The sequence below is a fragment of the Alternaria hordeiaustralica genome (genome assembly GCF_023758085.1).
Source record: "Alternaria hordeiaustralica strain BMP 2776 chromosome Unknown scaffold_19, whole genome shotgun sequence".
In the NCBI taxonomy this organism is placed as follows: Eukaryota; Fungi; Ascomycota; class Dothideomycetes; order Pleosporales; family Pleosporaceae; genus Alternaria; species Alternaria hordeiaustralica.
The window spans coordinates 214,638-234,080 of NW_026056791.1; the positions used below are offsets into that span (position 1 = coordinate 214,638).

Below are 19,443 nucleotides of genomic sequence, written 5' to 3' on the forward strand. Positions count from 1 at the left end.
CGGAGGCAGTAGAGAGTACAGGCCAAGGAACACGGCTAGGAGATAGTCGGGAAAAGCGGCGACAGTAACTCCAGGTCGCGCACGAAGGAGTGGGTGTGGGTGAGGGAGAGCGAAGGAGTGACCGTGAGGAAGCTCGAACGAAATCTGAGTGGGCGGGTCAGTACCGTAGTTTTCATGTCAGGCATCACATGCGGCGGGCGCACGAGGCCCATGTCACGACAGGTGCTCGCAACACCCACGGCAGTGAGAGCGCGTCGGGATGCGCGACGCTGGCTCGGGCTGGTGGCCGCGCTGCTGCAGGCCGCGCGACCAAGTCCGTGCAGACGACGACGTCAGTAGGCGATGGACGCACATCGCGTAGCAGACGGGCGGTGGCCGAATTGATTGTGCAGTCCGCAGCTCCCATGCCCCGGTGCACGAAATTGTGCAGTGGGCGGCCCGCCAAGACGAGATGAAAATTGCTCATGAGATATACATACCGAAAAATCTCAAGGACACCGGCGAACTGGAGAAGCAGATGAGATCCAAACACCACAAACGCGAGAAATCGGAGAGGAAAGACGATCGACGACGGCGAGTGTTGGGCAGTGTGGGAGGAAGGTCGGTCGGTGGGCGGGGTCGGTAGAAGAGCGAAGAACTGCAGATGATGTACGGCGCCGAGAATCCGCTAGGATTTACTTCGCTTGGTTTTGGTAGCGATGACTGCGCGAACCTGGGGACGCGGATGGCGTAGACCAGTGCAGGTTTAAGCTTTCGATCGATACAAGGATTGCGCGACCCAAGGATGAAGCGGCTCCATTGCGAGTGGCCCATCGCATCTCGCTACAGAGGCTCAACACGGCTGCCACGCTGGCATCGACCAGATGAAGAACGGTGCCGGCTGCGTGCGATCTGCTCTGCGTTATTAATAGGCGACCCACCCCTGGCCGCGTAGATGACTTGCAGCCAGAAGTCGTCACCGGGCTTTCGCAATGTGCGGGGCGGTGCCTCACCGAGAGCCTCTGCAGTCTGCAGCCTTTCCAATCCATATCTCACCCATGCTCGCGCCGCATCGCTGGACTCTGTACTCACGCCGCGCAGTTTTGCGCCGGTCGAATCACACACCTGTACCCAAATGGGCCCCTCCATCCTCTCTCAGTGGTCCCACCGCCTGCAGCTAGACGGCCGGCCGCTGAGGCCTGCATCCAACCAGCTCGACAGACACATATCACGACCGTTGTGCGCTTGGAACACGTACACCAGACTGAGGAATATCAAATACAATGTTGTAATGTCTTCTATCATTCGTAGTGGTATCTTAGTAAGCAGATTCCTATCCTATCCTACATCGCCTGGCCAGGGACCTTCTCTGGGATGCCAGCAGCAGCCTTGGCCTCGCCCAGCTGCTCACGGCCCTCGGCAAACACCTTGTCGAAGTCGTACTCGAACCATCTGATATCCGGGTTCAGTCCAGCAAACTTCCACTCGCCATCGATCTTCTTGTACCAGTGCGTGTTGAAGCTGTGGGCATGGCCCTTGACGGCAACCTTGGTGCGGGACTCATCGGTGTACCTCTGATGGGGCACACGGAGCTGGTGGTACCCGGTAATCTCGTCCTCTGCAGTCTTCTCCCACCGCGTGCCGCCGATGAAGTGCTGTGTCTTGAGGAGAGGGTTGCCTAGTACGTTGGGGTCCGAGGCCATGGCGACGAACTCGTCTGCAGGCATGGCTTCCCAGATCTTGTCGAGGAAGGATCGGTAGTCGATCTTCAATGTGGGGGCGATGCATTTGCTCAGACGGTTCCAGTCCTGCGATGTGTAAGTGATTATCGCTGAGCAGCGGTGCATGTCGACCGACCTTGCTATCGTAGCTGTCTGCCCACTCATAGCACGCCGACTGGCAACCCATAACGTCTGAGCTTGTTAGTCATGCTCGCAAGAGACCGCAGAGAGGACCAACCATCGAACGTCGGCTTCAATTCGTTCTTCTCAAACATGATGACTTTTTGTTTCTGGTAGTTCTGGGAGGCGAAAGTGTTACTGTTATAGTATGGTATTGCAATTATATCTCCTCCCTTCGTTCCCTTCGTCTTTATATCTGTCGTGCTCCATATTCCAGCACTTCTATTTGCGTCCTCTTCTGCGACGTTTGGCTTCGGGTCCCCGCCCAACGGGGTTCCGCCATCCGCATACTCGAGACTGCCGGTGCGGTGCCAGCGGTCGCGAAACGGGGCCGAGTACATTCCTGGACTCGGAGGTCCCTATGTTTCGACACTGCCGACATGTTTCTACACTAGGATAGTGGAGTTACGTCGAAGATGTGCTGCAGGGCAGTTGCTGCCGCGACCCCTCGCGGGAGAAAGAAGGCGCACGGGCCACTGAAACACCAAACCTTCCGATGGTGCGCCGTGGCTTCAAACTTCCTTCATCTCCAGATTTAGCAGTCGCAGGCCGTTGCGCGTTCGTTTCGTTTTGTCGTCTTTTGATACTAGCCGGTTGACATACCGTTGCATCCTATGCTCCACGAATCGACTGAGTTGCGACGAACCAATTGGTACCATCAATTGATACTCACGCCTAATCAACTATGCTACATCCGATTCTGCTCTAGTGAGTGAAGTGAGGATATACAGCTTCACCCATCCACGCCAACCTAGGAAAGACTAAACAGCTGAGAGCCTACGTTGACGTTAGGTCACCTACGTTGCGAGGTTTGAGCTAAATGTAGCCTGCAGACCTGTTCAGTATTTTTCACGTATGAGGTGCATCAGTTCTCTGTCTTTCTCCAGGACTGTCAGACTAGGATGCTTCTCGCTCCGGGCAGACTGATTGGCTTGCGACACGCCTCTCAGCCCCTAACATGTGGCGCGTGTGTGCCTGCTGCCTGACCCCTCTCTTCACAGGCCAGATAAGCAATCGCTGCAGTTGTCTTTCTGGACACGTATTTCGTACATTAGTTTCTTCGACATCGTTCTTCAGCTTTTTTTTGCGCGGTCCACCTTTCCTGAAAAGTTCCTTCGATGCCCAGCTCAGCGTTGCGCCTACTGGCAAATCTGTAACAGGAGTGCGTTCACGACTCTCACGCACGCTTACGCTTTGGCGTTCGCATCACCATGGAAGCTTCTGAATCTTATGTGGCGGAATCGGTCTCTGATGTGGAAGAGCCCGCCTCTAATCAGGATCCGGGCGGTGACTCGCTAGAGCGGATGGTGCACTGGGATCCACCATGTTGGTGGATTATGGACGATAACCCGAAAACTTCTTCAGACTACGACCATATCAAAGCCGCATATGCCAGAGCGGAGACCTGCACAGTATGCCTCAATAATCTCTGGCCTCCAAAAGGTGCGGAAATCCGCTTTTCAGATTTAGTGCTATCTGTCGAAGAAGGTTGTGCTGGATGCATGATACTATCCGGTATATTGAAAGTCTGCTCTCTAAGCAGTGGAATAAATAAATCATTGGGTTACTGGGATTTTGCAAGGTGGCAGCAGAAAAACACGCGCTGGACCATTTATTTCCAAGAGCAAGCATGGGAAGTATTTGTCCCAAAAGACGTGTTTGGGAACGGCAATTTGGGTGGAGGCAGTCCTCTGCATCTGTCCCAACCTCAACCATGGCGGGTGCCGCACCTGCCTCGCGAGCTTGAAGTATACCCAAACACCGGATCTGGACACGCCATCGAACGCGCTCTTGCATGGTTGCGAGATTGCGAGGAGAACCACGAAGCGTGCAGAGGCACCAACTTAAAGCTGCCTTCTCGCGTCATCGAGATCCAAGGCCCCGATTCTGTCAAGCTTTATGAGTCTAAGGGGGAAGTTGAACCCTATGTTTGCCTGAGCCATTGCTGGGGCAAGGGCAGCATGATTCAGACCACTACTTCTAGCGTGGACAAATTTAAGCAAAATATCCCCTGGCACGAACTTCCCCGTACTTTCCAGGAATCCATCTCCTTCACCTTCCAGTTGGGCTATCGATATCTGTGGATAGATTCACTGTGCATCCAACAAGACAGTGACGAGGATTGGCGCATCGAAGGAAGCAAGATGGCACAAATTTACTCTGGCGCTGCTCTTACGCTTGCTGCAGCTGCCGCGGATGGTCCAACGATTGGATGTTTTCGACAAACTCCCGAACGCTCTTCTACTGCGTATCCGTATTGCGATCCAGATGGCTCGAGACTAGAGGTGCATATTCGGCCTCAATTGCGGGGGGAAGCATGGCTTACGAACACACTTCCCTTGTTACGGCGTGGATGGACTTTACAAGAATGCTTGCTCTCGCGAAGAATGATTACCTTCACGGACGAAGAGCTCGTTTGGGGATGCCGAGCCGAAACGGTGTGCGAATGCTCGTTCATAGACGACTACTTTGATGCCTACGAGAACGTACGCAGCCCACAAAAATATACACAGGCATCCCAAACTGGTTCCAGAGACGGACCAGATTTATGGTACCCAGTTATCCAGGCATACAATCGTATGGATTTAACATTCGAAAGAGACGTCTTCCCAGCCCTACAAGGACTAAGCAAGCAAATGTATCAGTACAAGAAGTCGCCATACATCGCCGGCCTGTGGGAAAGTAGCATAATCTCCGACTTGCTATGGTTAGTGGAGTTCCCAGAAGAAGTAACCAGGCCACCGAAGTGGCGAGCTCCGTCATGGTCTTGGGCATCCATTATAGGTCCTCTCACTTTTGGACCCCGAGTAGAGCTTAAAGCTCTATGCGAGTTCGTTACTGCACACATCGTACCTGCGGGCGAGGATGGGTTTGGAGAGATTCTCTCAGCAAAGATCACCCTACGAAGTCGATGTCTCCGGCAAGATCTCGAAGGTTCCTATCAATCTACCACGGGATCATACCGGCGAGTGAAGTATCCAGACGATCCCGTGTGGAAGTATATTGAGCAAGCAACGTGGGAAGACTGTTGGCCGGAAAGTGCAAACAGTACGAAGCCTCATAGCACACCCATGGCTCTAGGTGAGCGTGTCAAGACGCTGTTGGTGGCTCAAACATTCTTTTGGGGCTCGCTGGGGGAGTACCAGCTTCTCATCTTGCGATCTTTGGACCCCGAGGAGCACATTTACGAGCGAATTGGTAGGATGCAACTCCACATACTGAACAGCTCCGCAATTGATGACCTTCTGATGGGCGAAGAAGAAACACTTCACATTGTCTAGTCGGACCACAGACACGCGAACACGTTGGTACGAGAACGCTTCGGCTCAAGCGTCACATAGAGGCGCGAAATGGTCACTCTCACATTATAGTCGAAACTACGAGTAGTTTAGAATAGAACGGGAGTACCAAGAAACGACGCACACAGAATAGCACCTCCACAGCAAACATCATATCCTCAACCGTCATACACGCATACACCCATGCGTGTTCACGTCAAGCGTCCTTCAAATCATCTGAATCATATAAGGCCATGTCAAGTGACACCAAGAAACGGATGCTTTGCTGGTTTAGATAACAAGAACGATTCGATTGAAGGCGACGTAAAAGAGGTAGGGTGGTATCAGGATAACGAGGATGCCCAAACGCCAAATGCAAAACAGAATAGTCCAAAGCCACGAAACGAAGCGTTCGCTCTTCTCCGCACTCCGTTGGTATCACCCCAATGCACCAAGCCATCCCCAGGCCTCACCCCCAAACGCCACACCACACACCCCTCAACTCCACACATGCTCTCTCCCTCCCCTCAGCTACTTATACTGCGGCACCCCCTGCGGCGGCGGGCCATAACCCGGCGGTGCACCACCACCCGGCGGACCCTGTCCTCCATACCCATTCATCGGCATAGCCGCACCACCCTCCTGCGGCTTACCCGCATTGGCAAGATGCGCCAGTTCCGGCCGATACTTGATATCCTGCCAGAAATTGCAGACGTGGCACCCCACTTCTTTGCGTGGCTTGAGGCTGAATGGGATAACGGGGATGAAGCAGAAGGTAAACCATTCCCAGCGCTTCATTACGCGGCCGGTGTTGTTGCCGCAGTTTTGGCATTGGAGCGTGAGGTTTTCGGTGCCGGCGAGGCGGGAGGTGAATGCTAGGAAGATGTTAGTGACGGGTACTGATAGGGCTGGGAGTAGGACGTTTGGGAGTGAGAGGAGGGAGGAGAGGATGGAGGATGGGTAGACGTACTGTGTGTTCCGCAAGTAAAGAAGAAGAACATGGTCGCGGGTTATGTGCGCGTGTAGCGCAGTACTCGTTGTGATACGTGTATTTCCCGATTTGGGGGCGGGTGTCTCTTCGCGGTCGGGCTGGTGGAACGATGCGCGTGCGACAAGTGGTACGGATGCTACGCGTTCTGCCGATGGTTGTTGTTCGTATATGCTACTCGTGGATGTAATAGCGCGTGGTATTGAGGTTGAATGGTATTGGGAAGTTTGTCTGGAAAGAAGTAGAATCGTCTGAAATGTATTGCGATGGGAGGCGCGGGTTTCTGGCCGCTGGTAGAAGGCCATTGGCGCCGAGGAAGCTGCGTCATCATCGATGCGTCTCAGCCACACTTGGCCTGGGGGCTAGCGGCTAAGTCCGCCAGCGCGGCGGCTATCACATGTACATCTCCACGTACGCACCCCACATGTGTTGATTCTCTGGTACGGTAATCATCGCATTTAGAAGAGCCCAAGAGTCGGATTGTATTGTCGGCATGCGGTGATGACCTCCAGGGTTGGATGTGGCCGAGGAGTTGATCGACGGCTAGCTCTTACCTGAAGAGGACTGCTGCGCCTGCATCGTGATTCGCAGTGGATGTTAGTCACCTGATCAGAATCGCGAGGCACATTACGAATAGCTAATGGGGTTTGAGCATCAACTCTTCATTATGGTATCGAGCGGCAGCCTCTAAAGCCACTCTTGTGGGAAAGAGACTCGTGACAGTCATTAAGAGTAGGATAGTACAAGCCCTTCATTATCCTTCGCATGCCAACGCCGATGAACCGCAGAGCCCATAGACCTCCATTGAAGGAAATATCCACACTGTGAGAGTGAGGCAGCGTCTCCCCATCTGGAAAGAGACCTAATGCTGGCCCCACAAGAACCTGAGTAGAGAGGATGGATGAGACTCTAGAGGTCACGGGCGCCTTGGTCCAGTCGCATTCGTCTACTGAGTCTTGAAAAGCAAGATAGCACAGTGGCCGAGGTAGAAGTAGATGAAATGCTTCGTCTCTGTAGTCCAGTCAGTCATCATTGTATGAAAGGTGCTAGTACAATAGTCCAGCTTACCATGCGTGACAAAGCTTCCAAAGTTGCGGCCGACGATGCAGTGCCATGTGGCACCCTTCCGGCTGTCGAACTGCGGAGACATTAGCGCGCGCTTCCAACAGCCCTGGGTGTGATCTTACCTCTTTCTTGATGTACTGGGCAATGTCCTACAAGGCGAAAGTCAGTACGGCCCTAAAATGGTCTCGGCCTGAGCGGATAGTGAAGTCCCACCTTCTCGATAGTGAACTGCTCCATAGCCGTTTGTGCTACAACATGTCAGCGTATCCGTCGAGGTATGTCGAAAGCAGTTGACTTACCAACTTCAATGGCCTCTTGTTGCATCTCGTCGCTCTGTCACACATGTCAATATGAATCCGGAAGCAGCAGCCTAGCTATCCCGTACCATGTCTGCGGACTTGATTTGAGCTACATACTGCATTAGCTTGTACTTTGGCAGACGTGTTGACAGGAACAAGGGGTCTTACCATCCTGCTTGTGGGCATCTGACTTGTCGCTGGCCATGGTGTTGATCTGTATGTGTATCAAAGGTTGAGTGGTTTGGTGTAGCTTCCTTCAAAGTAGGCGAGCTCTTATAATGCGCGTGGTTGAGTGAGGCTTGTCCAGGGCCTTGTCATGATGTTTGAGCAGGCGCTCGCGGCGGTCTGCGCTCGGGCCTTCCCCGTGAGCCTAATGCGCGCTAGTGGGCTGCCGGCCCATGCGTCGTTCACTTTTCTCTTCAGAACGCGACACTGACATCCACTACTCCTCCCACGACACCACAACCCGGGCAGGCAAGACTCTTACAGCATGGAGTCGTCACGCATCTTCGTGAGGAATTTGCCCTCTCACTTCACCGAGGATGACGTGCGGAAACACTTTGCCAAGTTTCCCATCACTGACGTAAAGTTCTTCAACCACCGACGCATCGGCTATGTTGGCTACAAGACGCCCGAAGATGCTGCAAAGGCTGTCAAGTACTTCAACAAGACCTTCATCAAGCTCACCAAGATCTACGCAGAGATTGCGCGACCTGTATGTACTTTGCGACCACAATGGCGACAAGCGGGGCTAACATGCGCAGATCGCCGACAAGGAACTGCCAAAGTCACGGCGGCAGCAGAAACTCGAGAAGAGCGCCCCAGTAACCGACGAGTACCGACCGGAACGGCAAGAGAACGACCTCAAGCGAAAACGAGAGGAAGCCGAGCAGGACCCGAAGCTGAAGGAGTTCTTGGAGGTCTATCAGCCGCCGTCTAAGACCAGCATATGGGCCAATGGCGATACCCAGCTCAATGAAGCACCTGCCGCAGCCGCTGAAGAGGCTGTACCGGCGATTGCTGTACCAGAGGACGAGAGCGACGATGAATATCAAATCATCTCGAAGAAGCCAAAGATTGCTGAAGAGCCTGCGACCGCGCCAGCCCCTGCAGCCCCTCAGCCCACACCTGCTGAAGCAAGCGCAGCAGTGCCTCAACCAGGAGCTGGAGAAGCTGGCGATGCGATGGAGGACGTACAAGTAGCGCCAGCCATCGAACAAGGACCTGTCACGGATGAGGACTGGCTGCGGTCGAGAACAAACAGGGTTTTGGAGCTCGTGGAAGACGATGAAATGCCATCAGCTAGCACGGCTCCTGTCGCTGTAACACCAAAGCCAGCTGCCCAACCACGCGCACCTGCTGAGCCTTCAGCCGCCGTTGCCGACGCACAGCCAGAGCCACAATCCCCGGCGGAAGAGCAGACCGATACTGCTGCCGCGCCTGACGAGGAGGACAAGATCCGCGAGACTGGTCGACTATACCTCAGAAACCTGCACTACGAGGTGACAGAGGATGAGATTAAGGAACAGTTCTCCAAGCACGGAGCTCTTGAGGAAGTAAGTCATCAAATATCTCTTTCTTTACCCGCCCATGCAATGATGAACATCAAGATAGGGACAACTGATGCTTCGGCACCTGAGGTTACCTTGGAAAGTATTTTAGTAGATGTCTTTCTTATCTGATAGCGGCAACCACTCCTTGTTGATAAACGTACACTTGTACGAATAGTTGCTGACTACGACAGGTTCATGTGCCGTTGAAGAAGGCAGATGGCAAGGGTAAAGGTTTCGCCTTCGTGCAATTCCAGAACCCGAGCGATGCAGTGGAAGCTTACCTTGACAACGACAACACCATCTTCCAGGGACGTCTCCTTCACATCATCTCCGCGAAAGCGAAGAAAGATACCAAGCTCGACGACTACGAGATCTCCAAGCTGCCTCTCAAGAAGCAAAAGGAGATCAGAAGGAAACAACAGGCAGTCAAGGCCACGTTCAATTGGAACTCGCTCTACCTTAATGCTGATGCAGTCATGTCCACCATCGCAAGTCGCATGGGCATCAGCAAGGGCGAACTGCTCGACCCTACTTCGTCAGACGCTGCAGTCAGGCAAGCGCATGCCGAGACACACATCATCCAGGAGACCAAGTCGTACTTTGCGCAGCATGGCGTCGACCTGGAGGCCTTCCAACGCAGCGCCAAAGGTGATTTGGCTATCCTCGTCAAGAACGTACCTCATACCGTGACGGCTGATGAGCTCCGCAAACTGTTCGAGGAACACGGCAAAGTGACCAAATTCCTGATGCCGCCGACCGGTATGACAGCTATTGTCGAGTTCTCGAACGTTGCGGAAGCAAAGACTGCATTCATGTCGCTGTCGTATAGGAAGATGAAAGACTCAATTCTGTACCTGGAGAAGGCCCCCAAGGATCTGTTCAAGGAAGGTGTCGCAACCAACTTTGTGCAGACCACGCCGTCCGCCCAGCCTTTGCAGTCCTCACAGCCTGGCGTGAAGCTTTCTGCAACTGACCTGCTGGTGGACGACCCTGAGCCAGAGGCAACAAACACTGCCACTTTGTACGTGCGCAACTTGAACTTCTCCACCACAACTGAGCGTCTCACGGAGGCGTTCAAACCCCTCGCAGGTTTCCGGAGTGCCACTGTGAAGACCAAGACCGACCCCAAGCGAGGCGTGCTGTCCATGGGCTTTGGTTTCGTCGAGTTCAACAGTCCCGAAACTGCGACTGCAGCTTTGCGAGCCATGGACGGACATGATCTCGAAGGGCACAAGCTTCTCATCAAAGCTTCCCACAAGGGCGCCGATGCCGCCGAAGAACGCCGCAACGAGGATGCAGCAAAGAAGGCGGCCAGCACGAAGATTCTCATCAAGAACTTGCCGTTCGAAGCCAGCAAAAAGGATGTTCGTGCTCTGTTCACTCCTTACGGTCAGCTTCGATCCGTTCGAGTACCCAAGAAGTTCGACGCTTCCTCACGTGGTTTCGGTTTCGCAGAGTTCACCACCAAACGCGATGCTGTCAACGCCATGAACGCATTGAAGAACACACATCTGTTGGGCCGTCGCCTGGTCCTTGCATTTGCTGAGACGGAGTCTGATGATCCAGAGAAGGAGCTGGAGAAGATGCAACAGAAGGTGGGAGCACAGGCCAACAAGGTCGCCTTGCAACGCCTCACAGAAGGTGGTCGCAAGAAGTTTAACGTTGCAGGCACCGATGATCTAGACGACTGAGCGCAAGAGTATTCCGATAGGAGTTGCGCGCGCGACACCGTCATACCTTGACGCCATCCCTTGCTCCCCGGCCACACAAGCTAGGCCGCCCTTTGCCGCGGTCCGTAGGAAGTAGTAGGGGTGCTTTGACCTGCTGCACGACGCTATATCTAGAACACCGTTTTCTAAGCTTCGACAGGGTATATCGCCAGTGGATTGCATCAATGGGCATGGCCACCACACGGCGTTTCAGACTACTCCAAAGGGAGTAAAGAAGCCATGAACGAGACGTTTGTCGATCATGCAGACTTGACGTAGTTTGTTGTTTGCGGACACTGACCTCTATCCTTGCTTTGAGCAGTCCGTGATGGCTCTGTTCGCCTATGGCCAATCAGGTGACTGTCGAACAGATGGCAGTTTGACTCCATGCCCTTGATCACTCTGCTAACCACGCTACATTTACCATTACAACAGCAAAGGTTTCACGAGAGATGTGATCAATGGCCAAAAGTCGAACTGGGACTTTTTGGAGGCCATGATGAAGGCACGACGCACTCCAATCTTAATCTTGTGGTACTGGACTGTCACCCCGATGACTGGCCCCTCTATCAATTTCCGGCTAGCGGAAGTCGTATTGCACCCTACGGTCGGTGCTATGGCCTACGTGCCTATCATGTAGTCCTCCTGCCTAGGGCCCGTCATCTGGACCATACTTTATCAATGCAATCATCTGCAAACCTCGCCGCATACCCAGCTACATTCTCGTCTTCATTCACCACACTCGTTGCTTCAACTGCTCAACATTCATTGCTTTGTACTTCAAGTCTCATCCATACTTATCATCGCTGGTTTCATATTCTGAGGTTTGCATGCCATAGCCGCCATGCAGGTCCAGTCACCCCAGCCCTTGTCCAGGCTGTCGGCGGACATTCCCCTCTTGGAAGGTACTCCGGTCGATGGATCGCCACAACATCGAGACGTCCTCCAGGAGCGTTACGCTGCGCAGTCTCACAACACTCATAGCAGTACAGCCTCGCCACAAGTGGGACAAAGAAGCAGTCTCAGCCCCTCCGACAGCTCTCACGCACAGCGGAGCGTCGCCACAGGAAACTATTACACCGGCAATGTACACGCACAACACATCGGATTGGCCGGCTTCGGCGTCGAGAGGTCAGAGAAACAGATCAGATGCGAGCTCGGGCGACTATACAAGCTACTTCAACGGTCAGAAAAGTACCAGACATATCGCGAAAAGCAACCAGCTCTTACACCGGCCGAAGTCGTCGCGAGAGACGCTGCAGAGAGAAAAGAGCAGGAAAAGAGAAAGGCACAGGGACTACAGCAAGAGAAGGACAAGACTGTCTGGCCTGACTTCTTAGAACAAGCCTTCTGGACGGGTAAGTTTTCATTTTCATTACACCTCATCTCGCAGTACGTCTGTCTCACTACCTGCGTTTTCCACTTCTATTCTCCCACCACCTATGGTTACGCAGCTTCACGATTCCAGCCCAACATCTGACAAACACTCTACAGCACTCGTACGATGGCCGCCAATGGGAAGGAAGAAATACATGCTCGAAGGCACCCAGCGAGGGCGGAATGAGCTGATCCAGGATTCTATTTACAGAGACACCGGTATCAGACGCGACCGCAAACAGGTTTCCAGCCATCTCCAGGTCCTCAAGGACAAGCTCAGAGGTGTTCCTGCTGGTGAGTGCCCGTCTCGTACATCGTGTAACCATCGGCATCAGCCTCTTCTCATTCGCCCATAACATCGGGGCAGCGGTCCCGCATGCGTCGATCCGGTTTCAAGTCGTCAGAGCATTCCTATCTTCCAAAGTTCTTCTAGAAGGCAGTGGCGGCGGCTTTGCGGTTGCTATTCCTGGTGTGATTGAGAGGGTTCCGCTAGGGACTACCAAAATGAGACTAACCTGCACGACAGTCCTACTCTACATGGCCACACCTGAGGACGTCTCTAAGCGCCGATCTACGAATACATCCGCCCGATCATCCTATTCGTCACAGCTGCATGGCCGCCAACATGCGCAGCGCACAGAGTCTGTTACCAAATCCGATTCCAGTACCTCCTCGCCGCACGTTTTGCCGCATTGTAGCGGCCCACAATCCGACCTCGCCCTGGGTTCCGGCCCGGATTCTGATGCGCTGTCTTCTTCATTCGCAGTCACGGGCTTCAAGATCCTCCTTGAGGGTGATCATCAGCCTATGCACTGTTTGGCTCAATCACAATCGCAAGGCAGGCTCGATAGCTCGGATGTTGTAGATCTTGCCTCTTGGCGCCATCAATACCGCGAGTTTGACTTCCTCCGATCCGAGACCGAGGAATGGATGGAGAACGGTCGGAAAGTGTTGGTCGCTACCGCATCTACTGCCTTGATGACAGAGGTGCCGCCAGATGTCGACCTAACCATCATCTTCGATCTTCACTCGCATTCCGATTTGTCAAGATACGACTATGTCGAATGCATGACGCGATTTTACAACAGCGGCGAGAACGCAATCAACCCGCAATTTGACCGCACTAGGCATAACCGTGAAGAAACGCGATCCACTTGCGAATATCGGCGAGACCCCCAAGGCTCTCAAGGTGTCCTATGCGTGCAATTTACGACGGAGCCATGGGCGAGGCATGTGAGGGAGAACCAGAATCTGACGCACAGGAGCGAGGGAATTGTCAAAGAACCGCTTCAACACCTGGCAGCAATACAGTACATATATGGTGTTGTTGCTAACACAGGCGAGGTCCGATGCCTCGCTACAGTTCTTTGGAGGTTCCAGCAGACGAGTGAATCTGCAGAAGTTGGCAACATTGAGTGGCGTTCCGTGAAGTTCGCTGATCATCGGTCAGCTGCAGGAGAAAGACATTGTTATGAGGCGATACCCAAGACTGAAGATTCGGAAGATACGGAAGATGTTCCCAAGCGTACTCTGGCCATACCAACGTCTACACATACAGTTGCGACGCCTTATTACCAAACTGCACAGCTACCATTGGACTTGGCACATACACATATAAGCCACCACTCATACGAGACTGAGCCTCACCATGCGTACTTGCCATCACATCTTTCCGTCGATGTTCTCGAATCAATGCAACCAGATCCAGACCACCTCGACACCTCGGTGGCCACTACTACCACTGAGTTCTCCGGCGGAAGCTTTGCACAATCACGTACTCCAGGCATCGCATCGCCGAACACACAAGGCAACGACTTCAACTTCAATGCCGGACACATGGCTATCCGAGGCGACTTCGAACCTGTGAGCAACCCCCAGGTATATGGAGGCTTCCTTAGCCAAAGCACTGGACATGAGGGATTGCATACGCTTGCTGGACTGGAGCACGATGAGCTCGCAACCATGGGGCTTGCTGTCGGCGAACATGGACAGCTGATTCCAGTGGATGCAAACAACGATCTGCACTATCCCACCAATGCAGCTTGCTATTCGGCCAAACCCAACTGGCAGCACGCGCAACTCGTTTCGCACCTCGAGAACGCAGCAGAACAGTACCGCCCTTACCTGAGTCATGATGGCCATGCTCAGGTAGCACCAAATCAAGGCGCTGTTCATGGCCATGACCCATATCAACAAGTCGGTCAAAGACAGGACTCAGTGGCGGGTATCTTCCCCAACGCGAATCACACCTTTTGGGTTTTGCACGGGCTTCAAAGCCCATTCCAAGACGACATGGGTAGTGGTGCCGTTCATGGGACAGAACACTTGGAAGAGCAGACACACGGTCCAGACTACGGTGTGCCGGGTCTAGTTGAGAGAGACCAAACAGGAAGAGGTTATTAGACCTCGGTCGGCCCCCTTGAGGCCGCTTACGATGAAATGACTTTATGTTGGTTACATATGTATCATGTAGATTAGGATTAGGTAGATTATCGAAAGAGAATAGAGGTCTCACGCTGGCGAAATTTGATACCTATCTCGTACGACATGTCTCGACACACTGATCACAGAATGCTCGTGTCCTGCACGCACAACAGCCCTTAGTTTCTCCGATCCCTTTGACGCCGCGAAGATACATGAAACATGGTCGACCCACTGACGCATGCATCTGACAGACACACCCGAGCCGCTCAAAACTACACGCTAGCAACGGCAATGGCGTCAGACTCCCGGCACAGGCATTAAACGGTCGATAGGGCGTTCCTTACGCTGCACAGCCGATCAACCTGCATACAAACCTAAAATAGACAAGATATGCACATGTAAAAGCTTTGATCTTCGGGTGAGGAGCCCAACAAACGCTACACCCGATCCCGCATAACGATCTGTAAGGACATTGTGGCATGTAATGTAGGCGGAATCCATGGAATAAACTACGTAATTGCCAACGGCCGCGGCCATACCCGCAAGGGAAGCGGTGCGCCTCGGGTACCCTGATTGTTCAGTCCATGGGCATGTGCATGATCCCTTTTGCTGCACTCAGCCACGATAACAGATGTTGTTTACCTAATGCTATCGCTACACCGCATGTGCGCACCGGCGTCATTACAGCCCAAAGTGCTGCGAAGAGCCTAAGGCGCGTCAAGTCGACAAACGCGCTGGCGCGCGGTCACGCCTGCTTGCCCGCATTGAGCGGGGCAAACAGCGAGAAAGCTCCACTTTCAAGCGACGACAACAGCAAGCGCTCGGCACGCTACCTCGTTTGTGGACTTTGCTATGGACACGGCGGGGGAGGATTTGAAGAGATACTTGATTGTTCCGACACTTTCTTCTTCTCCTTCTTGTTCGTTACTTCCGTCTTCACGTCCAGCTGCTAGCGATTTGGAGAGAACGATTCCTGATCCTTGCAACACAGATACGAAATACGAGCAAACAGCCTCCACAATCAACAAGGCTGAGAAGAGAAAGATGGAAGTCGATACACCTACTCCCCTACCCAATTCTTTCGGGGGTGTGCATGCAGCTGCTATGGATGGAAGTACACCACTCGACGGCGTGATCAGCATGGATGATTTCATGATCCAGAACAAGCACACGCATGAAGCTCAGAAACTCGTCCAGGAAACCAGACAACCGGCACTTCCTCCCTCCAAGAAGCCCAAAACCCCCAACGGAAAAGCCACTCCACTCGTTCCTGTAGCAGTCGGCGCCCGCTCCTCCCGGCACACAATCCTCCTCCACGAAAAATACCAAGCCCTCGGCATCCCGCAACCACTCTTCACCTACGGAGGCGGCAGCGAAATGGGCTGGACTGTTTCCGTTTCTTTCCCTGGTCTGGATGATGCGGAGGAGCTGCAGGGATTGAAGTTCGAGGAAGAGAAGAAGTTTAATAGCAAGCAAGAAGCCAAGGAGGCTATGAGTCAGAAGGCGTTGGGTGTGTTGGAGGCGTTGGAGAAGGAGGGGAGGGTCAAGAAAGGTGGGAAGGGGAAAAAGAAGAAGGGGGGTGGTGAGGGGGAGGGGAAGGTTGGGGAAGTTGGAAAGGTTCAAGAGGAGAAGGAGAAGGGGCCGGGGGAGAATTATGTTGGGAAGTTGCTTGAATTCCAGCGCGCGACTGACTCCCCCCAACCAACATATACGGATTATCAATCTGGTCAACGCTTCTCCTGTATCATCACCATCGACGGCGAAGACCAACCCTTCGGCTCCATCTCAAACCTCTTCTCCTCCAAAAAGGCCGCTCGACAAGACGCCGCCCGCCACGCCGTCGAGCATTTCAAAAGCCTAGGTACCTGGCCCTCAGACGACACAGCCGTCGGCGGCATCCGTAAGAGAAAGAAAGGCGCACCCATCGACCCAGAATCCGTCTTAATATCGCCCCTAGACGGCTCCAGTTCCCCCTCCACACCCCCCATCCAAGCAACAACCCCCACCCCCGCCCCACCCGGCACCCCCTCCTACGCCTCCCGCGTCGCGACCCTCGCCGTTACCCTCGCGCTCCCGACTCCAGAATGGAACTACACGCCCCACCCCTCCGATCCTACATTCCACAGCGTATGCTGTTTCTTTAAAGGCGCGGGACAGCACGAGGGTCCGATTGGTGAAGTGAGGAATATATACGGCAGGAAGAAGGCGAAGGAGGAGTGTGCAAGGTTGACGCTGGAGTATTTGCAAGAGGTGAAGGAGGAGAGGTTGAGGTATGGGATTAGTGTTATGAGGGGGGTGCTGGGGAGTGAGGGGGTGGAGGGGGTGATTGAGCGGGGGTTGGGCAGGGTTGGATTGGGTGAGGGCGAGGAGAAGATGGTTGGGGATGTGGGAGGCAAAGTGAGATTGGGAATGGGGCTTGATGGTGTGGATGATAGGATGGGGGATATGGATGTGGGGGAGAGTAGTGAGGATGAGGTGTTTGCTGATGCTATGGAGGGCTAGGGTTTGGTCTCTACTTTGGAGGCGTCGGACTTGTATAGCAACTTTGGGTAGTGTACAGCGGGATTGGGTAGAGATGGTGTGGCCTGGACCTTGTATACTGGTGTTCGGTACACATGAACTTTGGGTTTGACTGTAGCATAGATCCCTCTGATGAATACCCCTACAACATATCAAAGCCCTCGTCCTCCCCCACTTTCACCCAACACATCTACCTCACCATCTCCGCACACACATTGAAGGGCAAAGCAATCGAACACCCAAGTAAAATGACCAGTAATATTCGCGCATCTCCACGATACACATGTCTAAACTCCATTCCTACCTTCGCAGAAGGCATGAAGTAGACAGGAGACTAGTTGTACAGTTTACCCAGTCCCGCTAACATTTGAGATACACTGGATGGGAGGCTCACTAAGCCCACCTCGACACTCTTCGCGAAGAAAAAAAGCAGAATATCCATCCGCACCATGCGCCGTGATAAAGAGACCCAGCGACGACAACGACAGGAGGTATAGATGTACAGGTACAGAGGACCATTGCGACCGTAAAGCCCGTGGACTCAACCGCAGAATTAGAAACCAGGAAGTCGGCCGCTCTTCTAAGACGAAGCAACCTCGCTCTTCCTCTTACTCCGATCGCGCTTCTTCTCCTTACCAGCCTTATCCGCCTTCTCCTTCTCCTGCGCCGCCGCGTTCTCCTTATCGCCTTCCATCTCCGTGTTGCGCGTGCTACGCCCGGATTTGGCCTTCTTCTTCGCGGCGCCAGTCTCCTCGGGGGGAGTAGGTTCGTCGTGGGAAGAAGCTGGGGCGGGAGCGATGGGCTGGGGCGCAGATTTCTCCTTCTTCTTCTTGTCTTTCTTTGCGGGGGTTTCGGCGACGGCAGGGGCGGTGGAGGTAGTGGCTTGGGGTGCGGAGCGCGAGGTAGGCAGGGGAACGGGTGTGGACGCTGTGGCGGGCGCGATGGAGACGGGGATTGAGTTGCCGTTTACAGCGGGCGTGGTCTTCTGGCGCTTGCGTGGTGTCTTTGCGGGGGGAGAGGGGGCTTTGGCGGGCGCTTCGTCTTCGTCTTCGGAGGAGGCGTCTGTGTCTGCTGCGCCGGCTTCGACTTCGGCTTCGATTTCTGGTTCGCCTTCCTCGGACGCGTCGTCTTCTTCGATTTCGGCGTCCTTGATGCCCTTCTGCTTGACGTATTCGGCCATTTGGACTTTCCATTCTTCCATGGAGTTGCGGTAGGATGCTTTCCATTCCTGTGATTGGGTTAGTGAGACGTTGATTGTCGGGTTTTGTGGTTGTGTGCTTACCTCCTTCTCCGCGTCGGAAAGCTCAGCCCAGCGCCTGTTGACCTCGGTCTGGACGGCGGCTGGAGCGAGTGTGCCACCGGGAGCGAGCGCTGCCTCCAGATCCGCCTTGACGATGGGACGCGCGTGTTGGTGGTAGAGGAAAGCAGCAGTGAGAGGCTTCTTGGGCGCATTGGGGTCTTTCTCCTTCTTCTCGCGCTTGCGCTTCTTGCTCTTGACGCCGTCAATTGCTTTCTCAGCAGGCGCGCCGACGTCTCCAGCTACGCTATCCATGAGCTTTTGGCCACTCTCTACAACATTTGCAGCGGTCTTGATGGTGCTTGTGATAGCATCGTTTTCGGTCGAGACGTCGTCTTTTTCAATGCCGAGGACTGATGCGCAGTGCTTGTTGTAGTGGTCCATGAGGACGGTGATCTGATGTTGTACGTTGACGAGACCATTCTGGAGGCTGTGGAGAGAGCCGAGGACCTGCGCGTAATTGTAAGTTTTTGCTTTGAGAAACCACCATGTATCGGGTCGCGTAGATTACGCGATCCATGTTACACAGACGTATCCATATGGCGACGTGATGGTGGCGCGATAATGCGCGCTGACCGCGTGGTGTTCCGACGCGACGACAGAGCTATGCGCGCGTGTCGCAATTGCGATTGCAGAGTGCAAAAAGGGAATTGGGTACGTACGTGGTCTCTGGTCCGATTGAATTCTGCAACAGAGATCAGCAATTCGCCGGTGGCGGGCGTCTTCTTCTTGGGGACCATGTTGGGCGGCGTGGTATGGGCAGAGGGTGAAGACGCGTTGACGGGCGGGAGGTTGAAGAGGGAGGGCGCGGGAAGGGCGGAGGAGCGCTGAAATTTCGGGGGGTCGGGGGCATAGCTCCCTTAAGTGACAGCCCAAACACAAGCGAACGTGCCCTGACTTTTGGGCAGTCACCAGCCCATTTTGGGGGGCACCAGTAAATTAATGCCCCCAAAATTCAAATCTAGGCTTACTTTTCGCGCCTGCAGCCTGTACAAAAGGCGCGTTTTCAGTATGCATCTTGATGAATTGCACGCGAAAGTTATGCGCAGTCTT

General features: G+C 53.8%; 6 protein-coding genes across 6 annotated transcripts; 3 read left to right on the top strand and 3 right to left on the bottom strand.

Moving 5' to 3' along the window:
- Positions 1-1,322: 1,322 nt before the first annotated feature.
- Positions 1,323-1,975, bottom strand: SCD1 (Scytalone dehydratase; the record flags this gene model as incomplete). Its single annotated transcript, XM_049390556.1, has 3 exons — positions 1,323-1,787; positions 1,837-1,892; positions 1,939-1,975. The coding sequence occupies 3 exons, from the start codon at positions 1,973-1,975 to the stop codon at positions 1,323-1,325; spliced, it is 558 nt and encodes a 185-aa protein (XP_049241657.1).
- A 3,714-nt stretch (positions 1,976-5,689) lies between these two features.
- Positions 5,690-6,572, bottom strand: J4E84_007979 (uncharacterized protein; the record flags this gene model as incomplete). The annotated part of the gene is made up of 2 exons (XM_049390557.1): positions 5,690-6,294; positions 6,566-6,572. The coding sequence occupies 2 exons, from the start codon at positions 6,570-6,572 to the stop codon at positions 5,690-5,692; spliced, it is 612 nt and encodes a 203-aa protein (XP_049241658.1).
- A 1,428-nt stretch (positions 6,573-8,000) lies between these two features.
- Positions 8,001-10,754, top strand: J4E84_007980 (uncharacterized protein; the record flags this gene model as incomplete). The annotated part of the gene is made up of 3 exons (XM_049390558.1): positions 8,001-8,225; positions 8,275-9,066; positions 9,255-10,754. The coding sequence occupies 3 exons, from the start codon at positions 8,001-8,003 to the stop codon at positions 10,752-10,754; spliced, it is 2,517 nt and encodes an 838-aa protein (XP_049241659.1).
- Positions 10,755-11,616: 862 nt separating this feature from the next.
- On the top strand, positions 11,617-14,552 carry J4E84_007981 (uncharacterized protein; the record flags this gene model as incomplete). The annotated part of the gene is made up of 3 exons (XM_049390559.1): positions 11,617-12,130; positions 12,267-12,443; positions 12,676-14,552. 3 exons carry the CDS (start codon positions 11,617-11,619, stop codon positions 14,550-14,552), a joined length of 2,568 nt encoding a protein of 855 aa, XP_049241660.1.
- Positions 14,553-15,677: 1,125 nt separating this feature from the next.
- Positions 15,678-17,075, top strand: J4E84_007982 (uncharacterized protein; the record flags this gene model as incomplete). Its single annotated transcript, XM_049390560.1, has 1 exon — positions 15,678-17,075. The coding sequence occupies one exon, from the start codon at positions 15,678-15,680 to the stop codon at positions 17,073-17,075; it is 1,398 nt and encodes a 465-aa protein (XP_049241661.1).
- Positions 17,076-17,673: 598 nt separating this feature from the next.
- On the bottom strand, positions 17,674-19,130 carry J4E84_007983 (uncharacterized protein; the record flags this gene model as incomplete). Its single annotated transcript, XM_049390561.1, has 3 exons — positions 17,674-18,321; positions 18,376-18,840; positions 19,053-19,130. The coding sequence occupies 3 exons, from the start codon at positions 19,128-19,130 to the stop codon at positions 17,674-17,676; spliced, it is 1,191 nt and encodes a 396-aa protein (XP_049241662.1).
- Positions 19,131-19,443: the final 313 nt, after the last annotated feature.